Source organism: Chanos chanos, chromosome 14 (genome assembly GCF_902362185.1).
Source record: "Chanos chanos chromosome 14, fChaCha1.1, whole genome shotgun sequence".
NCBI classification, from domain to species: Eukaryota; Metazoa; Chordata; class Actinopteri; order Gonorynchiformes; family Chanidae; genus Chanos; species Chanos chanos.
This window is the reverse complement of record NC_044508.1, coordinates 10614736-10629641: the sequence shown is the minus strand read 5'-3', so window position 1 is coordinate 10629641 and position 14906 is coordinate 10614736. Positions and strand designations below refer to the sequence as shown.

Sequence of the window (14906 nt, the reverse complement as noted above, 5' to 3'; positions counted from 1 at the left end):
AGTACATCAAAAATATGACCAAACTGTGAAAACTGGTGTTGGTGTACTGTGGTATGAAGTGTGTTATACCAGTGAATGTGAGGTACTGGATGCATGTAGTTGTGTAGTTAAACACCACATAAAGTTGCATGTAAAGCTCTGTAATTATAGTGTACTTACTATAGGTTCCTCACCATCCTATATAACAATTATGAAACAGAAAAACTAAATGGAATACAGGCACTATTACATGTGGTGATGTACTGTTACGCATTTCACATAAAACTTTACAACACTCCTGGTCCAATTATACCTCTTTACATTCCATAAAATTAAAGTCATTAGCAATTCTCCTCAATTTCTCATCAAGTCCTGACAGGTAGAATTGTGATTGTGAGGTCAAACTAAAGAACAAGATACCAGTCAGGTAGTCAGCTAAACAGAATTTTTTTCACAATGAATCAAACAGGCATGTATGTCAAGAGAATTTTTCCACACTCTGTTAACAACACTAACGATTGTGTGCCGTTATTCCTTACTCTCTTACTCACCCGGTCTAATCTTTTAGCTTCTATGTGTCTGAGAAGCTGTTGTCTCCAATCTACTGGCATCTTAGAAATGGTGTCCTCAGGTTTCAGAGGAACAGGTCTGAGCTTCATGTCTATGTCGGCACTCTTCTCAGTACATGTGCTCAGGTTGTAATCTGATGGCATCTTTTCCAGCAGGGCAGCCATGGTGGGTCGAGCGGACACGGGTCTGGCCTGGGATGTCCCATATGTCTCTGTGCTGTAGCTCCGTGCAGACAAGGGTCGTCGTTGCGTCAGGCTCTTAGTGGGGTAACCCATGATAGGCTTTTTGGGCTCTTGGTAAGATGAGTATTCCTCTTCATACCTACCATTCCGCTTGTGGAATTGGGTGTCTGCCATGGTGGACAGGCTGTTCTGATGGTCCAAAATACCTTTGAACTGCGGTCGGTTGTAGTGCTCTGACAGCTGGAGCTCTTGGGCTTCATTGACCCTGCGGAAGAGCGCCATCTCCGTGGAGCTTACCAGAGAGTCTGCTCGTCGCAGGAACCCTGGCCTGGACCTCTGGGGAGGGAACTGTGGAGGAGCTACATCCTCATTAACACTGGGTTGAGTAAAGGGGAACATAGAATCCATTGGATAACGGCCATAACCTCTGGGGCTGACAAGCTCCTTGGGAGCAGTCTTGCCTGGTTGGTTGACATACTCTGGAGTGTTGGGGAAAGGTGGAGGAACTCTTCTGTCCGGCTTCACAACCTCCATGGTTCCTTGAGGATTGAAACTTTGATCAAAATGGTAAACCTTCTTTGGAATTGCGGGCTTCTGCTGAGGGGCCTTACTGGTGCTGAAGTCATCAAGGTCATCGTCAAGCATGGGAGCAGACTGACTCCTAGACATGCTTTGCTCCATAGGTCCAGGTAGGTCCTGTCTGTCCACACTGCCCTGATTCTCTATGCTGGAACTGTAGTTGTCTAAAGGAATGCTATATACCTTGTAGGATCCGAAATCGATTTCATCAATACTTTGGGACTTCTTGAACTTTGCTTTAACTTCCTTCATCATTGGTGAGAGTCTTTCAGAGCTCCTGCTAGGAACCATAGTGGTACTCTTGTTTGGTTCTTTCCGACCCTGAATATGTGTGAATATATTGGGGTTTCCGCTTCCTGTCCCTGAGTCTTGGGAGTCCAGGAACCCCCAGGCTCCTGTCGAGGGGAAAGAGCCAGGTAATTCACTCATCTCCTGGTCAAAGTCCTTGCGGTCAGGGTTAGGGCTGTTTGCTGGAGTGAGTTCCAACTTTGAGGGAAAAGCTGTTCTGTCCTCGAAGGGGCTTGGAGTCCTTGTCCAGTTCTGCCATGGGTTTGGTGGTGGAGGTCCAGGCACTTCAGATTCTGGAGTGTTCCGTACCGTGTGAAAAGAATGTGATGACTGCTCTAGTTCTAGAGGGACTCCCACGATACGTTCCTGTCTCATGAGGGGCCTCCGCCCATGCGATGTCGAAGCATTCCGAGGTTTGGATCCCAGCATGGGATTGCCACTGCTACTGCTTGGTGTCTCCAGAGGTGTCTCCTCTGCCACAAAACCTGTGTTGTCATAGTGGGGGGCTTCATTCCAGCTGTCGAAAGTGTCACTGAGCGGCCGCCTCTCACCTCGCTGCTGCAGTGTGCTGGAGGGTGGCGTCTCTCTCTGGCTGAGCAGTGGCTTGGTCTCAATGGGTTTGGGGAAGGACTGAGCAAGCCTGTATAGGAAGAAATGAAAGAAATAACAGCTCATGTAAGATAACTTATAGGAAATAAACAGATAACCAGACTTCAAATTTGAGTATTGCTTCCAGATATAAGTTATTTAAGTTAATCTAAATTGTTCTGAGAGTCCCACTCTGAATTCATATAACTGTACTACTCATTCCTACCTGGGCTGAAGGGCAAATTCACTTCCCTGATAGTTTCTATGGGATTTCAGAATATCTTTGTGTAATCTAGTAAAGAACCCCCCCTCAAAAAAAAAATCTTGAACTGTGTCATTGGCATTCAGAATCTCTGTGGAGCTTAACATTTAACACAGTGTCCAACGTTTTGTGTTGCAAATTTCTCCTTTAACTTTTCACTGAACAGTTGGCAGGGGAGCTCTGATGTTAAAGCATATTCAGTAGATAAAAATTCAACAAATGCAAAAAATAACCAAGCTTTTAACCTGTTTGTCCAATGTGTCTGGGGTGCTCCATCTTTCCCTGTAGTCTGTAAATTGGTGACATTGCCGGGAGGATTGGAGGATCCAGATGAACCCTGGGAAGGGGAGTAGTCTGAGTAGGTGGCTGAAGAGCCACTGTTGTTCAAGCAGTGCATTTTGTCTGGGTCTGAGTCATCAGTAGACTCTGTGAGATGAGAGAAAAGAGAGGAAAACATATCTTAAAATTGGGGATGATATGTAAAGAAAAAGAAACTAATTTGATGAATGAATCCTGTGGTCATTTTAATGTGTGAAATTTCAGGACATTAAAAGGGCAAGTGTGATGCTGAAAAACCTTTCAAAGAATTTTTATAATCCTGCAGTAAGTTGTTATATGAAGAAGTGCAATTAGTGTACTTTGCCCCATACCTAATTAGGATACAATATCCCCCAAGGATATTATTTTATAATTGTGCATTGCAGGCTTGTTTTTTATGCAATCTCAAAGGAGGAAATGCAAATTAAATTAGGAGTGACAATAGAAAATACAAGCTTGAAAAGCTGGAGGCTTTTTAAACCTAACATGAGATTATACTGAGTGTATCAGTATTCAGTGCATGGTCATGGGGTACGTCCTATTCACTAAATATAAGCAGCAAAAAATAAAAACAATGAAGCAATGAAGGAGGCCAAGCAATGACATTGGCCTCATGGGGGCACTAATACACTGTAGCAATTAACAGTTTGTGCTGCATTTGCACAGAATGACTGTCTTGACCCAGCTTGTTCTGTGAAGCTGATATATCAACATGAGTGGTGTCACTACAGAAAGAATTGTGTTGTATGTATTAAATTTCACACAGCCATTTAATTTTTTTTTTAATTTTGTAAATCTTTCTCAAAGATTTGATAGTTTAGAAATGTAAGATGTCAGTGTTTGGAAATGGTCTTGTTTGTAGTCTTTTACAAGATGCTTCTTATACGGAGGTGCACCAAAGCATTGTGTCAAATCGAGATATATGCTCAGCATCTGACAGCTCTATGATTATAAGCTTTCGACATGTGCTCATTTGAAAGATGCACATTTGGTTTACTAGTGGAGCTAGAGAATTCATCCAATCAACTCCAAAATTGCTTTGTTCCATATTTGGCACTGCACTCCATCACTGTGCCAATTTTAATGAAATGTGACTGAGCAGTTCTTCAGGATATAGTGGACAGACATACAGCAGAGGAAGAGGAAGAGAAAGAAGAAAGAAAGAAAGAAAAGAAAGGAAGCAAACTGAAACCAACACATAGAATAAGGTGCTTGCGTATCCTTGGGGCTTGGCCTCCCAAAAAGGAAAGTTAAGCCAAAAAATAAGGTAGAATATGAATGCTGAAATATCGCTCTTTTCTTGTTGTTATTGGGTTTTTTTGGTTTTTTGTTTTTTCAGGAAGTCCGGCTTACCTTTTTTGTCTTTACCCAGTAATACAACCTTTGGTTTGTACATTGGGGGCTCTACCAGGGTGGGTCTCATGTCAGATATACGAATATCATTTGGTGAGCCTCCAAGCGAGTCCTGAAGAAGACAAAAAAAAGTGTAATCTCTTCATGTTTCAATAAATATTCAGGCATACTGTGCCTGTACATTCAGAATGCTCATCTCGTGTTTAGTAAAAATGCCTTAGGAAGTTAGTTAAGCTCGTCTCTGATTTCCACTGCTATATTAAACTATAGAAAATAAGTGCACACAGGAAATCAGAGTACTGGGTGAGCATTCTTTGTAACAATCCTCTTATTTGACTGCTGTATATCACAACATCCATTGTAATGCAAAAGCTTGAACATTTAAGTTGGCCTTTCTTTAATCATACAAGAAGTACTGTACTTATATCTATGCTACACTGGTCTAGGAAACACTTCTAAACCTGAAAGTACTATATAAATAATTTCTTTGTATGTAAGCACTGCTGATTTGCTTCTGTAGAGATTCCTTTCTCTTGTAAGGAATCCCTACAGATAACTCTCTATAAAACTCACTGTTTCAATTCTATAGTAGCAAAGGTCAGTGGCAAAATCTAAAACTGCCAACAAGCAAATTGATGAGATTCAATTAATATTTGGATGTTACCTCATTTAAATGCACAGTAGGAGTTGATTTCTTCGGGTACCAATACTTATTGACAAGACATGTTATTAAATTGTCGTGAATATTGACCAGACATTATGACCTTAATCCATATTTTGCTTTTCAGATATTCTGAAGTAATATGTAAATTGACTAATCATAATAGGCAATCCTGCAGTAAGATAAACTTTATTACTAACGAGATAACAAGACAGGTTTCTAAATCACTTTGATGATGCGATTCTACCAAAGCAGTTTGACTGACATTTTCTACTGAATGAGGCTGGCTTGGAAAAATGAAAGATCTTGCAGCCACCCAAACCCAGGTCACAAGAGTGAAAACAACAAGCACAGCGGCACAGTTTTGAAAAGCTGAAACAAGGATTTCTTTTCAGGAAAATAATATAAATTTCAGTTACTAGTAACCATAAAATATTTTCAGTGAATGAGTTTTTATTCCTAATTCATGACTGATGCATTTAAGTGACAGTTGTGTTAATTTTGAAAAGCAAAGTTGCCTAAAACATGTCACTTTACTGTATTGACTGTAAATTTTTTAAAGGTGAAAAGAGAGATCTTTTTTCCCTTATTACGATCTAAAGCTCCATCCCCATGTTGTTAAGATCAATTATAAAAATGACTGAACACTTAGTAATTACCATAGCAGTTTAACCGTGTATATACTCATACTCACATATCAAAAGCAACTCTGCAATATAAAATAGTTTGAGCGTGTTTACATGCACCCTTCTAAAAAATATTATCTGTTGTTTGCTTACTATGGTTATAGGCAGTCATACCAACCAGCTTGTTGTAGGCTTATGATACATGGCAGAAGAGCCCAAATTGCTTATAACATAACCTGACATCCCATGATTAGTGGATCCCCTGGGGAGCAGACTGACAGCATTCTCTGCTCTCTCAGCTGTGAGTAGCACCAAAGCTCCTCTGCCCTTTTCCATCCAAATCTCATGGCGTATAGTGGCAACGCTATCACAACCAGAGTGAGAGAGAACAGCCAGCCCCTACTGAACATGTTTGGCATTCTCAAAAACAACGGTTCATTTAGTCATGACTCCCTTGCTTCCCCTGACTCTAAGTCAGTCCACATTTTCTGTCTTTCTCTGATTCTCCAGAAAGGCAAAAACAAAAAAATTAGAATTTGACCATCCCCTCGGAGAGTAGTGGTCAAGTAAATTGAACTGTTATGTCCGGTTCTTTCAACAAGTTACACTAGAGCAAGTTATTCAGTTAAACACGAAGCCATTACAAGACACTAATACCACTGGCCGGTACACATGCCTGTAATCAGTTAATCTTCACCTTTGAACCAGGATTAGAGAAACAGGCCTTTCACTTTTTATTTTTACACGTAGACTTTTTTTTAAACATCAAATTCATGTGTTTTGTCATCGTCTTCCAGAAGAGCAGAGTAGCTCTCTCATGAATCAGTCATTTTTAGTTAAAACAGCTGATATTAACCAAAACTCGTGGTTGAACCTCGATAGTCTGGTGTTTCAGCCACTTACTATGAGGCAGAAACAGGATGATGTAACGGCCATGTTCGTATTCTCTGGCTGAGGCGGCTTGGGAATGACGCGATGTAAAGAAATCTAAGCAAAACAAACAAAAACATACAGAAACAAACAAACAAACAAACAAAAAAATATGGGGGAGGATTCTCATGGTCTACAAAGAAAAGTATGTGTGAGCAGCATGGTGTCATGACAACAGTATTACTGTCATTCATTTTGATTTTTACCCACAGGGTCAGTGGGGCTAAGCACAGAAGCAGTGTGAGGCCATTCCAAGCATAAATGGACACATAATACACCAGACATTGCATTTCTGCCACAGCTGCATCAGAGTTCTACTCTCTATACATGTATTACTTTGAATATAGCTGGTGAACGTAGCTTGTTCACTAGATCGTCCAATCACACAATGTTAATTACATTTAAAAGCCACCTCGTTTGTAACTTTCCTCTAGTTCACCGCCACACTGAGAGGACTGCCTGACGTGGCTGATTGGTGTAAATTGCCTACAGGATGCTCAAGCGACAGTCATTGTCTTTCTCCATTCATATCAAATCTTCAGGAGCTGTTAAGTACCATTGACATTTATAAAAGACCTTTCTGTCTGTTTGCTCAACAGACTGCATTGCTGCTTAAACGGTATCTGAAAACGCATTGCTAAAACAATATTTCCTTAGGAAAAAGCCCACAACTTCCTAATACTGAAATTCCACATTACAATCTTTTAGCAATTTAATGCACATGAATGCAAAACAAAATAACAATTTTTTGCTGAGATAAGGAACATACAATATTAAAACTGTTACACACTGCTATAAGCTTCTTTAAAGAAACCTCTGCAGTAACTTGAACAATAAATTATAAATTACTTATTTAAATAAAGCACCAATGAATTACAACAGATAGGTATCATACTACATTTCTACTAATTGTTAAACTGTCTTTGAATTATCTGCAATATAATATTTAACTAAACTAATTTTCCTCTAGGATATTCATACAAGGAGCTGATGGTATTTTATTACCCTGTTTCACAAACAAAGCTCTGGTGGTAGCAATCAGGGGGGAGCAGACTTTGTGAGATGAAACGTTTCCATGGTCTCCGCAGGTTTCGCCGTTTAATTCCCTAACCTTTGAAGAGTTGCCATACTACAGAGCGATGCTGCATGCCTAGCTTACTTCAGAGAAACACTTAAAACTGTCAAAGGGTAAAAAACCCCACCAAAAATCCAAACCTAAAATTTCTTGGTACACCTTTGTTCTCCTGTGAACACAACTCTAAGGGACTCTGCTTAATCTAACTGCCTTTCGATGTTTTCATTTGTCCTCTTCTGAAACTTCTAGACAAACACTTCATATCAAAGGTCTTAAAATAAATTTGTGTACAATTCTACCCCGCAGTAGCTGTTGGATCCATATCTGACCACAAGTTAAAATTCTCTGTCCTGGTTGGTTTTTTTGTTTTTTTGTTTTTTTTTCATTCAGGTCAGAAACATTTCAGAGACTATAAGAGGAAGAGCAGACCCTACCTCTGAGCTTTCTGTTAGTTCCTCTTTGTTCTTACTCTTTGGGATGTCAATGGCTGAGTTGAGCATGACACTTTGCTCTGACATGGGTGGCTTTGGGAAATCTTTGACCTCTCTGTCCGACATCTGTCGAGGAAAAGATGCAAACACTTACAGATATATGCATTCCCAAATGGCGGCCCCATTTTTAGATATGCTAAGAAAAGACAGTTATAGCATTTTGCTGACATTTTGGGAGATGGTTCAGTCAGAATAAAAAGTATGAGTTCCATTATTTGTTTAACCATTCACTTCACGTCAGCCTTTCAGTGATTTGTAGCATTGAAAAAAAGAATGAGCAAGAATACGCTGCACATTTGAAAAAAAGTTTGAAATCTTAATGGTAGTGGAGGGTGATTAAATAAACACCAGCTGTTCGGATCAGGAATATACAAGTAACACCTGGATATTTGCTGGTGTGGTCTAGAACATTCTAATACAATTGCCTAACTAAATCCAATGACATGTTCTGACTTGATGAAAGAAGAGTATGCACATTAACTGATGATAAGGAAGAGCTGAAGTCTTTACCTCCTTCGGTGCCATGGGCCACTTTGTATGCTGTTCATATGCGTCCTTGGTGTGATGTTCCATGTTTGTGCCAGATGAGCACTTTTCTGTGCTAAGCGGGTGAGTACTTTTTCCAACAAGATTCTGCACTGACTTTACCATGTTCTTCAGATCCTCCGGATAGGGTGTTGGGTAACGCTTTAGGTTAATTTCAACCTGAACAGAGAACAGACAATTATGTCAGATAGAACTGAAGTCCGGAGCGCTAAACTGCTCAGCTGGATTACAATCGGTGTCAAGCAGGATATTTGGACAAAACCACCGAGGCAGACTGAATAGTGTGTTTTCACCTTGACTTTTCCTGAATTGTCCTCCTCCTCTTTCTTATCCTCAAACTCGAAGGCCACTGTCATCCTCTGCTGTCTCTGCTCTTCCCAGAGAGTGGGATTAAAGCTGTCACTGTCTGACTGGTAATCTATGGTAGAGGGAGAGAGAGAGGGAAAGAGAGTAATTTCTCTATATCAAATCTGCTAAGTCTCTGCAGTAGCGTGTGAAACAGTGCTGAGACGTATAAGAGATTTGTTCCTCTCACCCTCATCATGCCGGGGTTGCTGTGGAAACATGTAGTTGGTGAGGACCCTCTGCTTGGTCTCTGGGTGGGCTTCCGTTTGGAGGGGGATAAGGGCCTTGGACTGCAAGAGGACAGAGAAAAAAAAAGACCAAAAAAATCACTCACTCACTTTTCCTATACCCACTAAGAGAGTTAGAGTGTACAACTGCAGTTGGAACAGGTCAGATATAGTCACGAAGCCTTTAACTTTTATGAGTTAAGAGATAGTATATTAATTTAGCAACGTATTATGTGCATTTAATATTTATGTTACATGAACAGAGATAAGAATCATGCAACAATGTTTACCTGATTGTCAGATAGCCAGAGTGCAGCAAGATCTTTCAACTTTGTAAAAGTGAATGGAAGATTCTTTAACCTGGTGAGAGGGGAAAACAATTTTTATTTTAATTTGTAAGGAGTGCCGCTCCCATGATATCGATCCCATAAAATTAGAATTACATTAACCTCCCAAAACATAAACTGCACAAGCTCCCAGAAACTAAAACCAGCAGAATTAGGGGAGTAGATGCATTACCAGGAAAAAGACCAGGAAGGGTTCGTGAAATGCTATTTTACAAGCATGGTAAAAGGACACCCAGAATGTAAAAAAAAAAAAAAAATCAAACTCCACTGTCTGATTAAGAGCTCCTAATGTTTTAAGTGTTTTGTTAATAATTCCAAAATTTAATCCCTTTTAGTTGAGTTTGTTATACTTGATCAGCCCTCATTAAAAAAGAGCTCATTTATATGGGCACTCTGTAGAGGCAGGCATCCTAATGGAGACTGCACACTAAGGGATGGTGAGGTTCATTTAGCCCGGATTCAGTTCATTGCTGGCAGTGTATCTAAACACCTTACAAAAAAGCTTTCTTAACTAGCCTGGGGGCGGGACAGACACTTTTCTAATACTGAGCGGCTATCTTAATTTGCCCATTGGAGAAATTATGACACTAACTCACTGGCCTACATAGACAGCTTGTAAAAATCTTCTATTATATTGATGTGTTGATAGACCAGACATTTCAGTGTTATCTTCAGTGTATTCATTATATGTAAGAATAAAACATATAATGGTGATTTCTGTGATTCAGTACATAAATATCCCATGTTCCCATGTTCTTGATCTTTCTATTCAATGTTGCATCAATCATATATTCATGGATGTAAGGAGAAACTGAATAAAACTTGGCCAGAAAAATGTACAGGGTGTACAAGGTGTTACCTATTGTCGCTCAGATTGAGAACACGTAGTTTTGTCATCTGTCCAATTTCATCAGGCAGAAACTCCAGTTTATTTGAGCGCAAGGACATGACCGTCACGTTCTTACAGTTTCCAATCTGTGCAACAAGAAAAGAAATGATACATCTAAAACGGTGCAATTTTCCTTCAGCGTTCTTCACTGGCAGGCAATATAACAATCACTAAGGTTAAAGGCATAGATCTGTTCTGTTCTGCTTTCTCCCTCGCTCCCTCCCTCTCTCCCTCTCTCTCTCTCTCTTCCTTTCTTTCTCTTTTTCATTCTCTCCATCTTTATAGCTACCAGCCAAAAATGGGCCCATAATCCCTCCATTCCACAAGGTCAGCGCTGAGAGCAGGAGTTCAGATCATTCCAGTAAAAGTGTATCAGCCCATGTATCCTGAAACTGTTATATTTTATTTCAGTGCAAAAGACTAAGATGATGCCATATATACAGGGGGACCAGGGACATCCAAAATCCTGGCAAACCAGCACACACCCTGCAGCATGAGGAGGCAGCTCTGCTCCAGGCCTGGCTTTGATCATAGTGCTGGCAAAAGCCTGAGAGGTAGGCAACTACTGCACAGCCAGCTCATAGTTTGGGTAATGTAGCGGAAGATAACACAGAGCACAGCTCCGCCTAGACACATGGTCAAGAATAGGACCCATCACAAATTCTTGCTTCAGAGCACACACACAAAATAATGTCCTTATCCCACCGTAAGATGCAATGTAACATTTTTAGAAGAGAAAACATTATTGGCTATTAGCACTAAAATTGAAACGCAAAACACAGTGGTAATTGTCTGTACACAGAGTGCATATGCACTGACCCCAGAGAAAAGTACTGTATAACGTGGTGCGTGACAGCAGATGATTTGTCACAGTGATTTGAACAAATTTGTTTCAAATTTCACCGTATGCTCACTTTCTTTCATTCAAATTCCAATTCCACTTCTACACACTGAACTGTGCCAGTTCAATTCAAAATCAAATCTGTGAACTGAACGGGAATCAATTTCGGAGTTCTGAATGGAGCGGAACCGTGCTGACAACTGTCCTTCCACTCACCTCCCTGGGTAGTTCAGTCAGGAAGTTCTCATCAGCTGCAAATGTTCGGAGACTGTGGAGGTAGCCGATGGTTGGGGGCAGGGATTCCAATTCATTACAGCTACAGTCAAACTCCTCTAGAAGTGATAAACTGAGGAAAAAAACCAAAGTAAAAGGTTGCAGTTTGCTTCATAATGACGAGACTTTTTGAGAAAAGTTTACCCTCATTGGGAAGCAGATGAATTTACTGTAGAAATTTACTCAGTCATGAAATATCGTACAGCGCAGAGAAGTTTGCTGATAGGGATGTTTTATTATGAGTAGCCTGTCTACCACCACTGCTATTTACAATGACATTAAAATGTCCATGGAAATAAATGATATGCTAAAAATTGAGATGTATTTGTTAACGTGTAGAGATGTAGAATGATAACTTGAACAAATGAGTGATTTTTAAATGGCATTGAAAACTTTCCATTGGCTCTTGTTAAAAGGAGGCAGATATGACTCTGCCAATTATTCATCACAAGTACAGAGATAAGAGACTCTCTAGTCTACCATCAGGGGACCTAATAATAATACACCAGTGTTTCTTGATCATATCTTACATGCTCACTTATTTGCTGAATGTTTAGTCTAACCCAGCAAGTCATCAAGCGATAAAACCCTTGACTAATCAGGTGGTTTGGTATATTGTGATAGAAAACATATGTACTTCAAAATACTGATACCAATATTTCTATACTAAACAGTAAAAGGACCTATGAAACAATAAAATTACAATAATTTACTGACATCAGGAGTGACAGCCATTTACTGTAATTTTCAGTTACTGTAAATTAGATACAGAATACTGCAGTAAGCTTGCACCATCTTACTGGTAAATTTTCCATCTATTTCTATCATTAACAATGTGCAGTGTTACTGTAGCAGTAACTGGCTGTAATTTCACATAATTTGTAATGTATTTTGGTGATGAGATCGCCAGGTATTATTGTAATTTTCATGGTGCTTAATTTGCATTACAAGAACCTTACTGTTCTGAATATATGTTAAAGTGATTTAAGGTTTATGTACCTTAATCACGAGTACAGTGTTTAAGTCAGAAGCTTACGAGTTTAACAGTTTTCATTTCTACATTCTATGGATTCTACATTTCTACATTCTATTTCAGTTTATATATCGCAGTCTATCTTGCCACAATGTTTATTAAGTCAACGGCTTGCATTATCCATTAACTCCTTTTGCAACTTTTGGAAGTGTAAAACTCTCTAGATCAATCTTTGGGACATGGTTAAACAAAACTCCGTACATGGAGGAGTCTTTACCGTCACTGTTCAGAACTGTTGTCGGAGAGACAAAAAAAAAAAAGTTCATTTAAATTTGTCATACTCAGAAGTCATTAGCAGAACAGTTGTTCAAGCCTATTGTCCCAGCTGGCTTTCCATATGCAAGGCTTTTTTTTTTTTTTTTTTCCTATGTCCATTTCAGCAGAGCGTACAGGAAATGCCAAGGTGAACCCTTGCCTGAATAAACATACTGTGGCGATGTGCACTGAATACGAGAACCCATAGCCAGATTACTTACCCTAATTTGCCACGTCCACTATATGGCCCAATTTAGATGCATGTGTAATAAGCACAACACACAGAACCGACCAATGACAAACCAAGAAAAAGTGCATAGGCCGCTGCAATATAACAGGATGGAGTACTGGATAAAATTAGAATGACTGTGAAGGATGACCTTTGAGATGGTGATTTTTTTTGACATGAAAGATTCAGTTGCTGCTTGCAATCATTCTCAAGCCCTGAATTTCCCTCTAAATTTAATTTCAGTATAATTTAAGAACACACAGCTAAAACACAACAAAACTGTTTTTGAATACCAGTGTAATTTGGTTTTCTAAGCCTTATGAAAACACAGACTGTTATAACTTCTAAAGCCATTACGTTGTTTTTACAGAAGGTTTAAAGACAATTCCTGACACAGAGTTTCTTTCTTTCCGTACGACAGAAAAGATCAAATTAAATTACGAGTTGAACCACAGCTCTGTTTGCATTTCTCATCATGAGATCGAGCTGCAAAAACGCTACTTCCTCACAGCTGAGAAAGACACAAAGTACTTTGTCACATTTGTTGGTGCGAACAGTGATGTTGCCAATCAGTGAATGTGAGGTGAGAGAGACTAGCATAGTGAAGGTGATAGACTGCAGAATTTGAGGCTCGTTTTGCCTGTGGCTCATGAAAGCACCTCAGCAAGAAACACATCTGAGAGATGACACACGATAATTTAATATCAAGTGATGTCACCACCAAGATCAATGTTCTTTTTTTTTTTTGTCTGCCTCCTTGTTAAATTATAGCAGAAATGCTTGGGGGAAAAAACCCTCTCATAATAGGACATAAAAAGGACATAATACATCTCTCTTTCTACATTAATGTATACATACTATAATTTCACCAACAACATGTCTTTTAGAGGGAAGCTCAGGGATGGTGTTGTGAAAAGTACATAAAAATAAAGGTGTTTATGTGAAGTTGTATCCATTTTCTAGCTTGAGAAATTTTTAAGCCATTATGATAAGTCAGGAGCTGCTTACCTTCCAATGGTGTTAGGCAGTGAGGTGAGCTGGTTGTCATCCACTTTCAAAGTTGTTAACTTTTTCAACATTCCTATGGAAAAAATCACATTTAAACAACTTAATCAAACTTTTAATTTTCTAAATACAAGGTTCCAAATAATCTTATTCAAATACTTCGCGTATTTTTAAAAATCCTCTATTTTTTTGTCCCTATTCTTAAACATCTTTTGTATGGCTGCCACCTCACCTGAGCAGGTATGGTACACATGTAAGCACAAGAAAAGCCATTCACTGTGACAAGCTGCATATTATCATCAAAATATCACATTTGGAGGACTGAGCAATTTGTTTTCAGAAACTATGGAGGAACCTTATGCAACCACAAACCTGTCCAGTGTGCAAGAATTTACACAACATGACAATGATCCAAATAAAATAAAAATGACCAAGTCAGTGTTTAAAATGCTTAAGCAAATTCAATTCACTGTAAAAGAAATCAGAATAAAGCCCTGGATGGTTGTCATTTACATATGACATTTCACTTCCTCAGGGTGTGTATTGTGAACAATCAAAATATCAATCAAATTAAGCTATATGACAAATTTCTTATACAAATTGTGAACCTTGTGAACCCCTTTGAAAATGTGGGGAAATAATTTTGCAGAACTGTCAGTGATCAGAATACTTAAGCTGAAACTTAAGCACTTGTTTTATGTAATACAGATACACTATACGGAGCAAAAATGCTACAAAATGCTTTAAAATACAACGTTTTATAATACGCAAGGTCCTATTATTATTATTATTATTATTATTATTATTATTATTATTACACTCCAGTATGAGCATTGTAACATTGGTCTGCTAAAACCCTACACATATTTGCAATTGTACCATATGTATTTGCCAGTGATATTACTCATGTTTGTCTTAGTGTGAATATAAATTTCAAATATGCATCAAAAATAAATCCTAAACAAAAAACAATCTAACAAAAAAAAGACAAAATAATTATGTCATCAGCACTGT

General features: G+C 39.0%; 1 protein-coding gene across 1 annotated transcript in view; it reads right to left on the bottom strand.

Moving 5' to 3' along the window:
* lrrc7 (leucine rich repeat containing 7) overlaps positions 1-14906 on the bottom strand; it is a 30080-nt gene that overhangs the window by 6000 nt on the left and 9174 nt on the right. Inside the window, exons 9-18 of the mRNA XM_030791492.1 lie at positions 13896-13968; positions 11314-11443; positions 10227-10342; positions 9311-9380; positions 8984-9083; positions 8748-8866; positions 8401-8607; positions 4120-4231; positions 2694-2874; positions 531-2238 (exon numbers count right to left, since the gene is read on the bottom strand). Coding sequence (XP_030647352.1) covers positions 531-2238; positions 2694-2874; positions 4120-4231; positions 8401-8607; positions 8748-8866; positions 8984-9083; positions 9311-9380; positions 10227-10342; positions 11314-11443; positions 13896-13968 — 2816 coding nt within the window. The remainder of the gene's footprint in view (positions 1-530; positions 2239-2693; positions 2875-4119; positions 4232-8400; positions 8608-8747; positions 8867-8983; positions 9084-9310; positions 9381-10226; positions 10343-11313; positions 11444-13895; positions 13969-14906) is intronic.